This window comes from Falco rusticolus, chromosome 4 (assembly GCF_015220075.1).
Source record: "Falco rusticolus isolate bFalRus1 chromosome 4, bFalRus1.pri, whole genome shotgun sequence".
Classification (NCBI taxonomy): Eukaryota; Metazoa; Chordata; class Aves; order Falconiformes; family Falconidae; genus Falco; species Falco rusticolus.
The window spans coordinates 74,046,090-74,058,267 of record NC_051190.1 but is presented as its reverse complement, the minus strand read 5'-3'; the positions used below and the strand labels follow the sequence as shown (position 1 = coordinate 74,058,267).

At 47.4% G+C, this 12,178-nt stretch overlaps 1 protein-coding gene across 9 annotated transcripts in view; it reads right to left on the bottom strand.

The window, feature by feature from the left end:
* Positions 1-8,928, bottom strand: part of ADAM22 (ADAM metallopeptidase domain 22) — a 135,081-nt gene extending 126,153 nt beyond the window's left edge. For all 9 annotated transcript variants that reach the window (XM_037385247.1, XM_037385249.1, XM_037385251.1 and 6 more), the window contains exons 1-2: positions 8,522-8,928; positions 8,230-8,390 (exon numbers count right to left, since the gene is read on the bottom strand). In XM_037385247.1, the coding sequence (XP_037241144.1) occupies positions 8,230-8,390; positions 8,522-8,579 (219 nt within the window). In that variant the 5' untranslated portion in view covers positions 8,580-8,928. The remainder of the gene's footprint in view (positions 1-8,229; positions 8,391-8,521) is intronic.
* Positions 8,929-12,178: the final 3,250 nt, after the last annotated feature.

Genomic DNA, 12,178 nt, shown 5'->3' with positions numbered 1-12,178 from the left:
AACTTGCAGACTCTCAGGCGTGCCACTACATTGCTCAATCAACTCCACAGAAAACACTTCTTAAGTATGACCCACCCTCTACATTCAAGTATCAAAGTCCTGTTTAAAGTTGAAAAGTATGAGAAAAGCACAGTTCCAAACTCCTTGTCCTCTGCGTACAACTTAGGAGATCAAAATGAATATACATTTTCACTGTATATTTTCTGAAACAGCTGATGAATGTTTTTCATTCCCACAGAATTTCAGGGGCTGAAATACTCCAAGGAGACATTTCTGGAACAGACTATGTTCCTACACACCGCTATTTTTCTGCCCAATTTTTGAGCTGTAAGTCAGGGCTGTAGCCTCCACACTCATACACTTTCTGCATCAAAGCACCATTAAAAGGCAATTACCCACACAAACCTTTTCTAAAGCTTGTATTAATGCTACATTCTGGGATATGCTTTTTCTAAAGCATGGTCAATTGCTACAGTTTTCTGATCTGGTAACATTCATTTCATTTAAAAAAAAAAAAAAAAAGAGAGAGAGAGAGAGATTGTAGAGTGAATTTGGTGTAGGTAGACAAATAAGAGCTGGTGAAATTACCAGACGAATCACCAGATTCCACTGTCTGATGGCAAATGCCCTGCAGCAGTGCTGTGCTTCTTAACTTTCTTTTAACTGAATCCAGTTTTCAGGCTGGACTCCTACCGACTCAACAGTTACACAGCTCTACATCATTTCCCACTTCTTTGATGTCTACATAACCACATCTTTAATGTCAGATGACGTGGGTTTTCCACTTGAACTTACCCAACCAGCCAACCCCCACCATGGAAGTGCACACCACAGCCTGGCAGAACCCACCTGTCCACACGCTCAGCACTCACATACAGCTCTTCAGCCACCTCTGCTGCTCAACGTTCACATGATAAAAGTTCCTGGGAAAAGACACGAGCCTTCCCTCACACAGTCATCCCACTAAAGCATTAAAAAGCTTGCACAGATGTAATCTGATGTGCGCAAAGCTCTCCTCTGCATTGAACATGCCTCCATCTGAGGAGAGAGACATGGTTCCATGCTTGGCTGTGGCTCAGCACAGCTGCCGCTGCACGGTTCATCCCTGCAGCAATGATTTCTCCTCTTCAGATGAATGCAAATATTGCAACAGCTTCAGAGGAGTACTACCAGGGTGCATTTGAGGCTATGAAGAGCAAAACACCATCTGACAGCCCTCTATAACTCCAGAAGACATCTCCTCAGAAAGCATATCCATACACCACCCAGGAGGCCACTGGCAAGCCAAAGGGAAGACGACTACAAGGGCTCAGAAGGCTTTCTTGTCTGAAAGTTTTCCACAGACTATCATAGCAAATTTGATGTAGTTTAAAGTAAATCAGTCAAAACGAGAGAGGATGGGAGCCGCTGTGACTTTTGGAGACGGTAAATATAGTAGTTTCAGTTAACATGAAAGAAGCCAACAATTACACCATCTCTAGAAAACACAATACTGAAAAAAGATTATTTAGGGACCAAAAAAATGAACCATATCAGTAGATGAATGAGAAAGAGATATCGCATAGGAAGACAGCACAATCCTGTGTCCAAGAGCGGTGGGCTTGATCCTCTGGTAGTACTGGACTTCACGCTCCACATCCACCATTATCCAGATGCAAAGAGCAGTCGTGGGCCTGGGCTAGCAACCAGATCATCCGACAAAAGCCTGGTGAGCTACTTCCCCCAAAGCAGGAGGGCAATCTACGAGGGAGGAGAAATGGCTTTGTCTCAAACCCATGTGAGTGATGACAAGGATCCCCATCTTCTCCAGGGGAGAAACCTGGCAGGACGCAGCCATAGTAAGTGGAAGGACCACAAACCTCAGCAGAGCTGAACTGGGAGGGAAAAACACTGAGACAGCACTAGCCAGAAGGACCCACAATCTAGAGAGCTGCACCTTATCAGGCTTTTGAAGGTTTTACACAGTTCGATTGACCTTTAAGCAGTGTTTGACAGGAGAACTCAATAATGTTTTACCAAGCAGAGCCCTAAGAAACATTGTTAGTCTTGAGTCCCTTAAAGACTGGTATGATTACTGAGAAGACTACAAAAGGGACCCAGAGTACCAGAAGAATAATATAGTACCAGATCTACCATAACAGAAAAACGCATACATACATAATGCTCTTGTGGCAAACATTTCAGAGTGAATGTCAACTTCAAATGTAGTTCCTCCATAATTTGGGTAAATCTCAGCAAGATTTACCATGATGCCGCTTGGAATGCAACACACTTCTGCATCACTCATGTGTTACAGCAGATCATTAGCCACAACAGGGGTCCCAAAACAAATATCCTCAGTGAAACAGTGGCACAAAGAATATTCAGTGCACTAAGGGGCACCAACACAGATCAGCAGCGAATACAGATACATGGATTACCAGAGCTGGAAAGGATTTCTCCATCAGGCTTTGCAGTTCCTACAATGATCACGGCAACAAGTAAATGTTGGGGAAAATACTTTCTATAAGGATTGTTACACCTGAGCCTTTAAGATCCTTCATGACTGTATATAAGCCTGTTTTATGAGATTAAGCCATAGCTTTTGGAATATCTCTCTTTTCAGCTCTGCTACAGCAAAAGCAATAAGAAGATATCACAGAACAAAGATTTCCATGCAGTCCTTTTACCCAGACTAGGATTTTCAAAAGATACCTATGTCTCCTAATCACCCCTCAAAATCTGAGTCCTGATATGGTATTTCTGCAACATGAACTCTGAAGAAGCTGCAGCTACCAGAGGTTTTTTGCTGGATGATTTTTCGGACATACACATTTACTGTCATAACAAATCTCATTACCAAGTAGGGGAAGACTTTCCCTGAAATGAGCTTGCAAAGAAGGATAAATTAAAAATCTGAAATATTCTTTGCCTATAAAATACTAGAACACACTATGAATACATATATTTTATAAAAAGGTGTATCTGAAAGTCCCTCTTACATCAGAAATCAAAGGGCACTCAATACCCTTGCATCACATGGCAATCTATAGCAAGGTTTGGCTTTCAGCACTTTTATTCCTCTTCAGGAAGGCAGGACCTGCATCAAGAGTATTGGTATTTTAACTATCATTCACACATTCATAAAATATTGCTAGACCGAAGTATCTTATCCTTACATTAATACTGCAGAACAGCATACATTCAACACACAGTAAAGTACACACACCTTTTGCCTAATGCCTTATAAACCTTAAGGAAAGAGGGAGGCAACATGGCAGGAAGAAAACCAAATCTGGCAGTAGACTGGTGTTATTACTCACTACGGCCTCAGTCCCAGTTTAGCCTCCTCTCCCTTTGGTTTTGCGATAGGCTGACCAAAAATTGCACCTAAGCGTCTCCAAGACACAGCAATCATTTGATTAAGTGGGCAGAAAAGCACTTTTAAAATTCCGCAACTTCTTATGACACTTCTCTTTCCAACAGTCACCATCCATCAGTCCCAAACTCTAGAGATGTTCTATAAGCCCCTCAACAGCTAGAACTCATTTTTCAACAAAAAAAAATGACTAATTGTTTGAGCTACCCAACATGGGAACTTGCAATACCAACAGAAGCTGACAGCATCAGAACAGAAAGTGAGATTTGTTTAAATAAAGTCAGCAGTTTCAGAAGCACCTGCAAAGAACAGGGACGTCCTGTTTGAAGACTAGAGCAGGAAGCCAAGAAGTCAGAGAATCCAATAGCAAAGACCAGGCAACACATGAATAACTAATGTAGATTTCAACTCCAAGTTCAAGCAGAGCTATGCGAGCTCGGCATGACAGAGCAGAGCTTCTCTGCAACTGATTATTAGCAATAAGCAGTTACTTAAGAAATCTGTAAGCCATGCTCCCAAATCAAAATATGGAATTTGGTCGCAAACAATTTGGAAATACAGACTGTGGAAGACAAATAAATACTTTGCTGAAAACTACTGAGTCACTCCGGACTACAAACAACACATACTTCTGTCTCCCGACAGTTCAGTCCTGGAGCCCCTTCACACCAGCTCCCTACAACCAGCTCAGCCCTTCTACTCACTCGGAAGGAATCCAGCATACCTTCGTGGTAACTGGCGACAAGCAAGTGAAAAACAGGCCGAGAAACAGAAGTCGCTATACTATTAATGTTTTTCATAGCCAGCAGAGATGAGTGAATCCATGTCCACTGTAGATCATTGAGTCAGGACCTTGTTCCCACTGAAAATCATAGCAAATCTCCCAAATTTCCATAGCAACACCTAAACAGATCAAAAACAAGTAATGCAATGAAAGCCACAAGAGGAACAATATTGTCCCTCAGACTGTGTGTGCAGACTTACTAGCATGACCACAAAATGTTGGCCTCAAAGGAGAATTGGGACCCTTCTCCGCTGGTGTTGACTGGCAGTGTCCAGCTGAGGAGAGCAAGATCACTATTAAGTTACATGTAAAAGTTAAAGGCAGGCATCTGTTGGGTGAAGGCATGTAGAGGTCTGGTACTCCAATGTCCAGCCGAAAAATGAATCTCATCTTCGCAACCACAACATTTGATCCACTGAATATGGTTAGAGAAAAAGGTCCTCCAAACCAGGTGCTGACATAGAGTACAAACTCAAGTTTGTAAAGGCATACTTTGTGCTTTGTTTTGGTCTCCTTCACAGGCGGAAGAACAAATGCAGGCAGTGCAGACGAATGCTTACACATTCACACATTTTAATGAAGAACATGCCTGCACAGTATTCACTAAAGGAAATCACTAAGAGACTTGTCATTTCCCATGTTCTTCTTAAAATACCAAATTAAAATACGTCTCAAGGTGTGGAGGTAAGAGGTTCCTTACAGATGTCCACAGTAGGAGCTTTCTTTCTTTTGAACACAAAAATCTTAGCTTAGCCTTCACTAAATGTCCTTGCCATAGAGGACATTCATCATCTAACAGGCTTATTTATGCAACAGCAAATTAAGTGTCCATTGCTAAGATCCTGGGTTGCATTAATGATAATATTAATATTAGCATATTCTCAGATATATCTTGATTACTCTTTAGATTAAGTGCTGTGCAGCTGCTAATAGGCCCCCTCTGGGGAACAGAGAAACTGAGATACAGGAACGTCACGGATACTGGTAGTGACTCTATTCTGCAATGGAATTAAAAGCAGAAACCCAAAGTCACGTGAATTCTCCAATGTCCACTACATACTGTACATTAAAACATTAATTACATGAACATATAATAGCCTACAACATTTGCCTCGTGCTTTGCTCCAGAGTCCAGCAATCTTGGACTGCTACAACTGGGAACATGCTGATTTTGTTTCTCAAGCAATTATATTCTGGGTTTCTAGCATGAGTACATAGACTATTTCCTTTACTATTTAATAGATCAAAGAGAGAAGTCATTAATAGTTATGGCAATGGCCCCAAAATCCCCAAAACAAAGGAGGCTGCTAGAGAAGAACCTCAAAAAATGCTGAAAAAACCCTACCTCCCAGTCAGTTCTGCCTTCGGTTCCCTTCTTTCGCCTCCTTTTCTCATAATACTCTCCTGCATCGTTAAGCCTGTTCTGAAACTCCTGATCTGCAAAGGCAACGCTTTCCTTCAGCTGTACCCTGAATGACCATCTTAGTTTCCCTTTGTGTAATTCCAAACTCAGGCTTGCATCCCTCTTGTACAACTTCTGCCCTTTTCTGCAACTAAAGCTTTCATCAAGGAATTAAAGGAATCCAATCCGATTTAATGCGACTTCCTTCTCTCCAGCTTATCTCTCTCTCTCCTTTTATCTTTATCCAATTCAAAACACAATTACATTGTTTTACATTAATTCAACAGCTACAGCCTCACTGTCTAGTCCTCTGACTGCACCATCCCATTCAGGTATCTTTGCGTTTCTAGACACAGCTGCTTGTCCTTCAGCCATCAGAGATACTTCTTGAATGCCTTAACCTCCTCCAAGAAGCATCCTCCCTAAACTAATCCACAAGGCCATTAGCTTTGGTTTGAAATCTCTGTTCAAGACCAGTTTTTTCTAACTCTGAAACACAGCTGTCCAAAGACTACTAGCAATGGATAGAATAGGGCATGGAGGCAGTCAGAGCATATTCAATCATAAAACAAAGACACGTGAAAATGTTATTGATGGAGAGGGCACATCTGCTGTGCTTTTAGATGCCACAGATCTTTGACTGTTAACTCTTCAGGGCAGGCATGGGTGCCTCTTCATGTGTGAGCAGAATCCAGCACCCTGCATCTTTATACTTCGTGTGACTTTTACCAGCCACCCAAAATCAACCATAAAAGTTAACTCAGTCCATAACTTTTACAAGCATTCTGGCAGAGGTAAGGGTGTTGGTTTTTTTATGGGATGTTAGACTTGAGCAGTCAGTATACTAGATTACTCAGCACACTTCACACTGTTACTGCAAAAATACCTTCCTAAAGGCAGCTTCTACAAAACTTCAGTTAAGCAAAGGCAGCTGTGCTGCTGGTCCACTACTGCCGAGCTGACTCAGATCTCTGGGAAACGGATGCAGTATCCTGCAATTAGGATGTAACTCTGCCCTATGCAAGGAACACAAAAAATCAGCACAGCTCCACACGGTTTGGCCAGCTTTTGCTTCGTAATTTTCTTCCTCCAAATCACTACCAGTGACGGCATCCTTCTGTGGGTAACAGCCATCAGATACCATGGGAGAGAGACTGTCGATATTTTAAGCAGCAGAAGGAACCTTGTTATCAGGAGGAAACGTTGTAGTTGCATGCACAGCTTTACAAATTTAAGCTCAGTTTAGCCTGAAGACTGTTGTGAAGTAAACATTTAACCATTTTTTAACTCAGTAGTGTCACTTTTTTTTCTGGTTGGAGTAACATTAATACTAACAACTAAATGAGGATAACTTGAAAATTCTTCATGAGCATAGGATTTGGTGAACAAAAGTTGAGACATTCAGAGAAGCAAAACCCATTAACTAATGACCTGTTCTGTAAGACCGGTATTCGAATCTTAATATTAGATCCAAATGCAATCATTACTACTTTTTAAATGGACATGTCACAAAGCACTTGAACTTCTGGGTGTTCAAGGGCCTTCAAAATGCTGAGAGGATTTTTTTTTTTTTTTTAAACAAAGCATCCAATCTGGAACTTGCAGAATCCTATTTTATTGCACTGTAAATATGGCCCTCACATCTGAGAAATCTTTATGTGAAGTTACATTCAGAGGCAAATACATATACTATCGAGAGCCTTTATTATTTAGTGACACAAAAAGAATACAAGCTATCAGTGCTTAAACTTTATGGATTATAAAAAGAAATCCGAGACAATATTGTCAGCTATTTTGTTTCTTAAATGGACAGCAGTCAGTTGGAAGAGGAGGAAAGGGAAGCCTGCAACTCATCTTGGATGTCAGCTGTTTCCCCAAAGGCGCAATTTTTTTACGTTCTTCATCTACAACAGCACAGACTCGATGTGGTTTTGTCCTAGGTCTAACACCCATGGCCCACCTCGGATACGCTGCTCAGTGACTGAGATGGAAATCGCTGCGTTTTAAAGGGAACTGGGGTGGCTCTTTGTTAAAAGCTGTAGGGATTGGTCCTCACGTGAGGGAAACCTGAAACATACCCCGCCTGGGCAGCGGTACCCCAGCCACACCGCGATGCCAAGCTCGCGTTCTATTTCCAGCAATTCCCTTCCCATTTCCAGCCTCTATTTTTAAAAACGCCCCCCGGCCCCCCCCCCCCCCCCCCCCCACACACACACTCACTCTCTCTCTCTCTCTCTCTCTCTCTCTCTCTCTTCAAGCCAGAAACCGGAATGAAGCCGCAGCGACCCAACCCCAGCTGCCGCAAAGGCACCGCAACTTTCACCCCGCGGCTCCCCCAGCCCCCGCAGCCGCGAGCAGCGCGCTCCGCCCGCAGCACCGGCCGGCGGCCGGGCAGGGGACCGGCGGGCCCGGGCAGGGGACCGGCGGGCCCGGGGGCCGCCGCAGCCCGCCCCGGCGCTGCTGCCGCAGGACGGGCATGCCCAGCGCTCCCCCGGGAAAACCGGCCCCGCGCCGGGCACCGCTCCCGAACCACCGCGGCGAGGGCCCACCCGCGGGAGGGGTGCGGGCGAGCCGCCGCACTACCGCCTCGGCTGCCGCCCGGGGGGCCCCTCGCCGCCCCGCGGGGCCGCCAGGCCGCGGCGACAGGTGCCGGGGCTGCCGCGGCTCCCCCCGCCCGGCGCCTACCTGCGTCCGCGCCGCGCCGCTCCGCACCCGCGTGCTCAGCGCCGGCCGCCGCGCGCCGCCGCCGGAGACCAGCCGCAGGGGCCTGATGCTCTCTCGCTCCGCGAAGCGGCTCTCGCCCCGCCGCCCCGCCGTCGCTGTCGCTGCCGCCGGCCCGGCGCCTCCTGGGCAGGGGAGAGGCACCCGTCACCCGCTGCGCCCCCGGCCCCGCCGCTTCCACGGGGCTCCGCCGCAAGCATCCCCGCTCCCCTGCCCGCCCCGAGCGCGGCGGCGCTGCCCCGCGGCCGCGACTCACCTGGGGGAGCGGGCAGGGCGCAGAGCGCCAGGGAGAGGAGGCAGGCGGCAGCCCGCATGGCGCTGCTCGCCGCGCCGTGCGCCGCCGGCTCCGCGCCTGCACGGGTGGGGGGAGCGCTGCGGGGCCGCGGCTGCCGCGGGGCCGGGACTGCGAGCTGAGCTCCGCCCCGCCGCCGCCGCCGCGCCGAGCCCCCTGCGAGGGAAGGAGATGGCGAGAGCCGGCGATGCTCCCCGCAGAGCCCGCTCGGAAGAAGGAAGTGCTGGGAAATGTAGTCGTTTGCCAGGGCGTGAGGGACCGGCGCGGGACCGGAGGGGAAGCCCCGCAGCCAGGGGAACGCCGCAGAGCGCCCGCAGCTGCCCCCCACGCCCCCACCCCGTGGGGCGGCCCCGCTGCCGCACCGCCCGGGGAACCCCGCACGGCGCGCGCTCGCCGCCAGCCCGTGCCGCCGGGCGGGGCCCCGGGGCGTCTCCGCTCCCGCCCCCGCCCCGCCCCGCCGCCGGCCCCGCTCGCCTCCGCGGCTCGTTCCTCTCCAGAGAAACCTCCCTTTCCTTCTCTATGACCTTTTTTTCCTTAAATTTCCACCCCCTCCTCGCTTTCTCCACTGGAGCGGCGCTTGGGGACAGAGCCGGGAAGGATCGCGACGCGGCGTCATTCGCGTCACGCTACAACGCGCTCTCCCGGACCGAGCCAGAGGCCGGAGCGAGCGGCAGAAGTGCCGGGGGTCCCCGCCATGCCGCCCCACACCCGGGGCTCTCCCGCGGCCCAGGGCTGGCCGCAGCCGCAGCCCGGTTCCACACTCCCACCTACCGGGAGGCCGCGGGCAGCAGTGCCGCCTGCCAGCACCCCGCACGTCCCACCTTTCCCAACTACGTTTCGTGTTGAAAACGGGACAAGAGCGGCAGTTGTCTAAGGCCCCCCCGCTCCCCGGCGTTTTCCGAAGCCGAGGATGCCATGGCGCACGGTGAGGGCGAGGCGGGAGGGCAGCAGGAGTGTCAGGGCAGAACGGGGGCAGATGCAGCTCCCAGCTCCCTCCCGACCCTGGCAAGAGGCTGCGGGGTCAGACCCCCCGCTGCAAGGTTTGCCCCAGTGGTAAGCGATAAAGAAGGAGGTGGCATCACAGGACAGGGCACTGCAACTGCTGCTCGTTATAGTTTGGAAGAGTAAATGAAGGGGGGAAAAAAAGCCAACCAGCAACCTTTTGATGCCGTAATCTTAAAACCATTATGAAGATCAATATTAATGGCATTGCTTGCACTGGCAACAGCCCGGACACCTGGCACCTCCATTTCTGCTCTTACGCGCATTTCAGGCTGCCAGGCTGCCTTCAGTGGGCTCCCCCCACACAGGGACCACGCTCCCAGGGAGCCACTGCTGGGAAGGGTCAGGGCTCCGGGCCTGATCTCTCTGTAGGTCTTACCTTGCTTACATAGAGTATCTTAGTAAGGGAAGCAGTTAGAGGACAGGTGAAGGAAACTCAGTTTCTCACAGTTTGTTTCCACGACATAAAACCAGACAAAATGATGGTTCAACAAGCAGAGAATGGGAGTAAGACAGACAATGTAGGAGCACAGTATTGCATCTGCAAGCCTGTATCAACTTCAAGGAGAAAGTGGCTAATAAGTTTTGTGCTGCCCTGCTTACACTGCAGTCATACACTACAGGCAAGATGGAATATTACCTCCAAGTATCCATTAAATCCTCAAGCAGTTGCTGAAACAGCAGATTATTAGCTTACAAAACTCTGCTGCAGGGTATCAGAACAACCACGGGTGGGATAGGTAAAGAAAACAAGAAAGTGCTATTTATTAAAAAAATAATAATTTAAAAAATCAGTACTACAATATGATGTTTCAACCTTTTTCTCAAAATTTGTAAATCCTTACGTTTCAGGGTGCAGCCAGCCTCTACAGTTATTCCCAGTAAGACCAAACTGTCCCCACTGGCACACTCTTCCACAGCTGCTTCTGTCAGCATTCCTGTGAGAATTCATGACATTGGGTATATATTACACCAGTTACGCAGTAGATACACAGTACAGTTAAACACTCTTTTCTTGGATCAGTACCTCATATATTTCTTCTTTTTCGTGCCATTACCATCATCTAGGTTCGGTGTAGATATCACACATGGAAGATGCACTAGCCAAGGCACGGCTGCCTTAAGCCAACAACTACAAATGCACATCTCCAGGCTCAGGGGATGTGGTGAGGTACGATGAGAGTAGCTTCATAGATCTGGGACTTTTTTAGTATGCCAACTCTATTTTGATCAAACCCTTCACTAATTTTAAGAATAATTTTTAAAACGTTTTTTAGAAATACAGCGAACTAATGCAAAGATAAAGGCATTTTTAAAAGTATGTGCGCTAGAAGCAATTGGCCAAAACAGAGCTGAAAAAAGTTTTCATGTCCCTCCCCTTGCAAACCTCTCCTGTTTATATCCTTCTCCCATTTGGCTAGGAAAGCACTTCTATGATAAATATTGAAGATTAATTCAAAAGAGAAGGCTTAAATAAATTGCAGGAATTTTCTATATCACATTGGAGGATCTGAATCACAATGAAGGAAATCCTGATCAGCATGCCTGAAGTCCCCTTTCATTGTACACAGTGGTTAAAAATGCATGATTTGATGGGATTAATCCTTCAGAGAAATAATGTTTTAATTTATTGATTATGAAATGAACCCTTTTCCAGGTTCATTTTGGAAATCAGGCACAGAACATAGATACTCACTTCCTGCTCTTACTTCACTGGAAGCTCCTTGACATTGCTCAGGACTGTGGCAGATGGTCTACCTCTGAGCAATAAGCTTTTTCACATCAGGGGGCAGGTTTTCTTCTTCTTCCAGGAAATCATAGAATATCTCAAGTTGGAAGGGACCCATAAGGAAACTGAGTCCAACTCCCTGCTCCTCGCAGGACTACCTAAAACAACCGTATGACTAAGAGCGCTGGCTCAGCTGCTCCTTGAACTCTGACAGGCTCGGTGCCAAGACCACTTCCCTGAGGAGCCTGTTCCAGTGACTGACCACCCTTTTAGTGGAGAACCTTTTCCTAATGTCCCATCTGAACTTCACCTGATGCAGCTTCATCCCATTTCCTCATGTCCTATCGCTGGTCACCAGAGAGAGGTCATCAGCACCTCCCCCTCTGCTAGACACCTTGAGGGAGCTGCAGACTGCAACAGGGTCACCCCTCAGCCTTCTCTTCTCCAAGATGAACAAGCCAAGTGACCTCAGCTGCTCCTTGTAAGTCCTGTCCTCAAGACCTTTCACCATCTTGATCACGCTCCTCTGGACACACTCTAATAATTTGATATCCTTCTTATATTGGGATGCCCAAAGAAATTGTTGTTTGCAAACGAAGGCCAACTTTCCCATGTTCATTCTCTTGCCAGTTAACGGTCTCTGGAATTTTATTACACTGAAAATTTAGGCCAATTCTCTTTTGAATGAGCAAGAACAGCTCTACCCTATGTTGCAACCCATCTTCACGACTTGCCAAACATAACAAGCACATTCTGTACCTGAACTACAATGGCAGAAAAATGAAGCCTGAAAAGCATATGCCAATTATTTCAAAGGATCAAGAGAAAGTGGAAAAAAACATGCGATAAGTAGATATTCAGATTTTGATTTACCATAGGTATTCCAAATA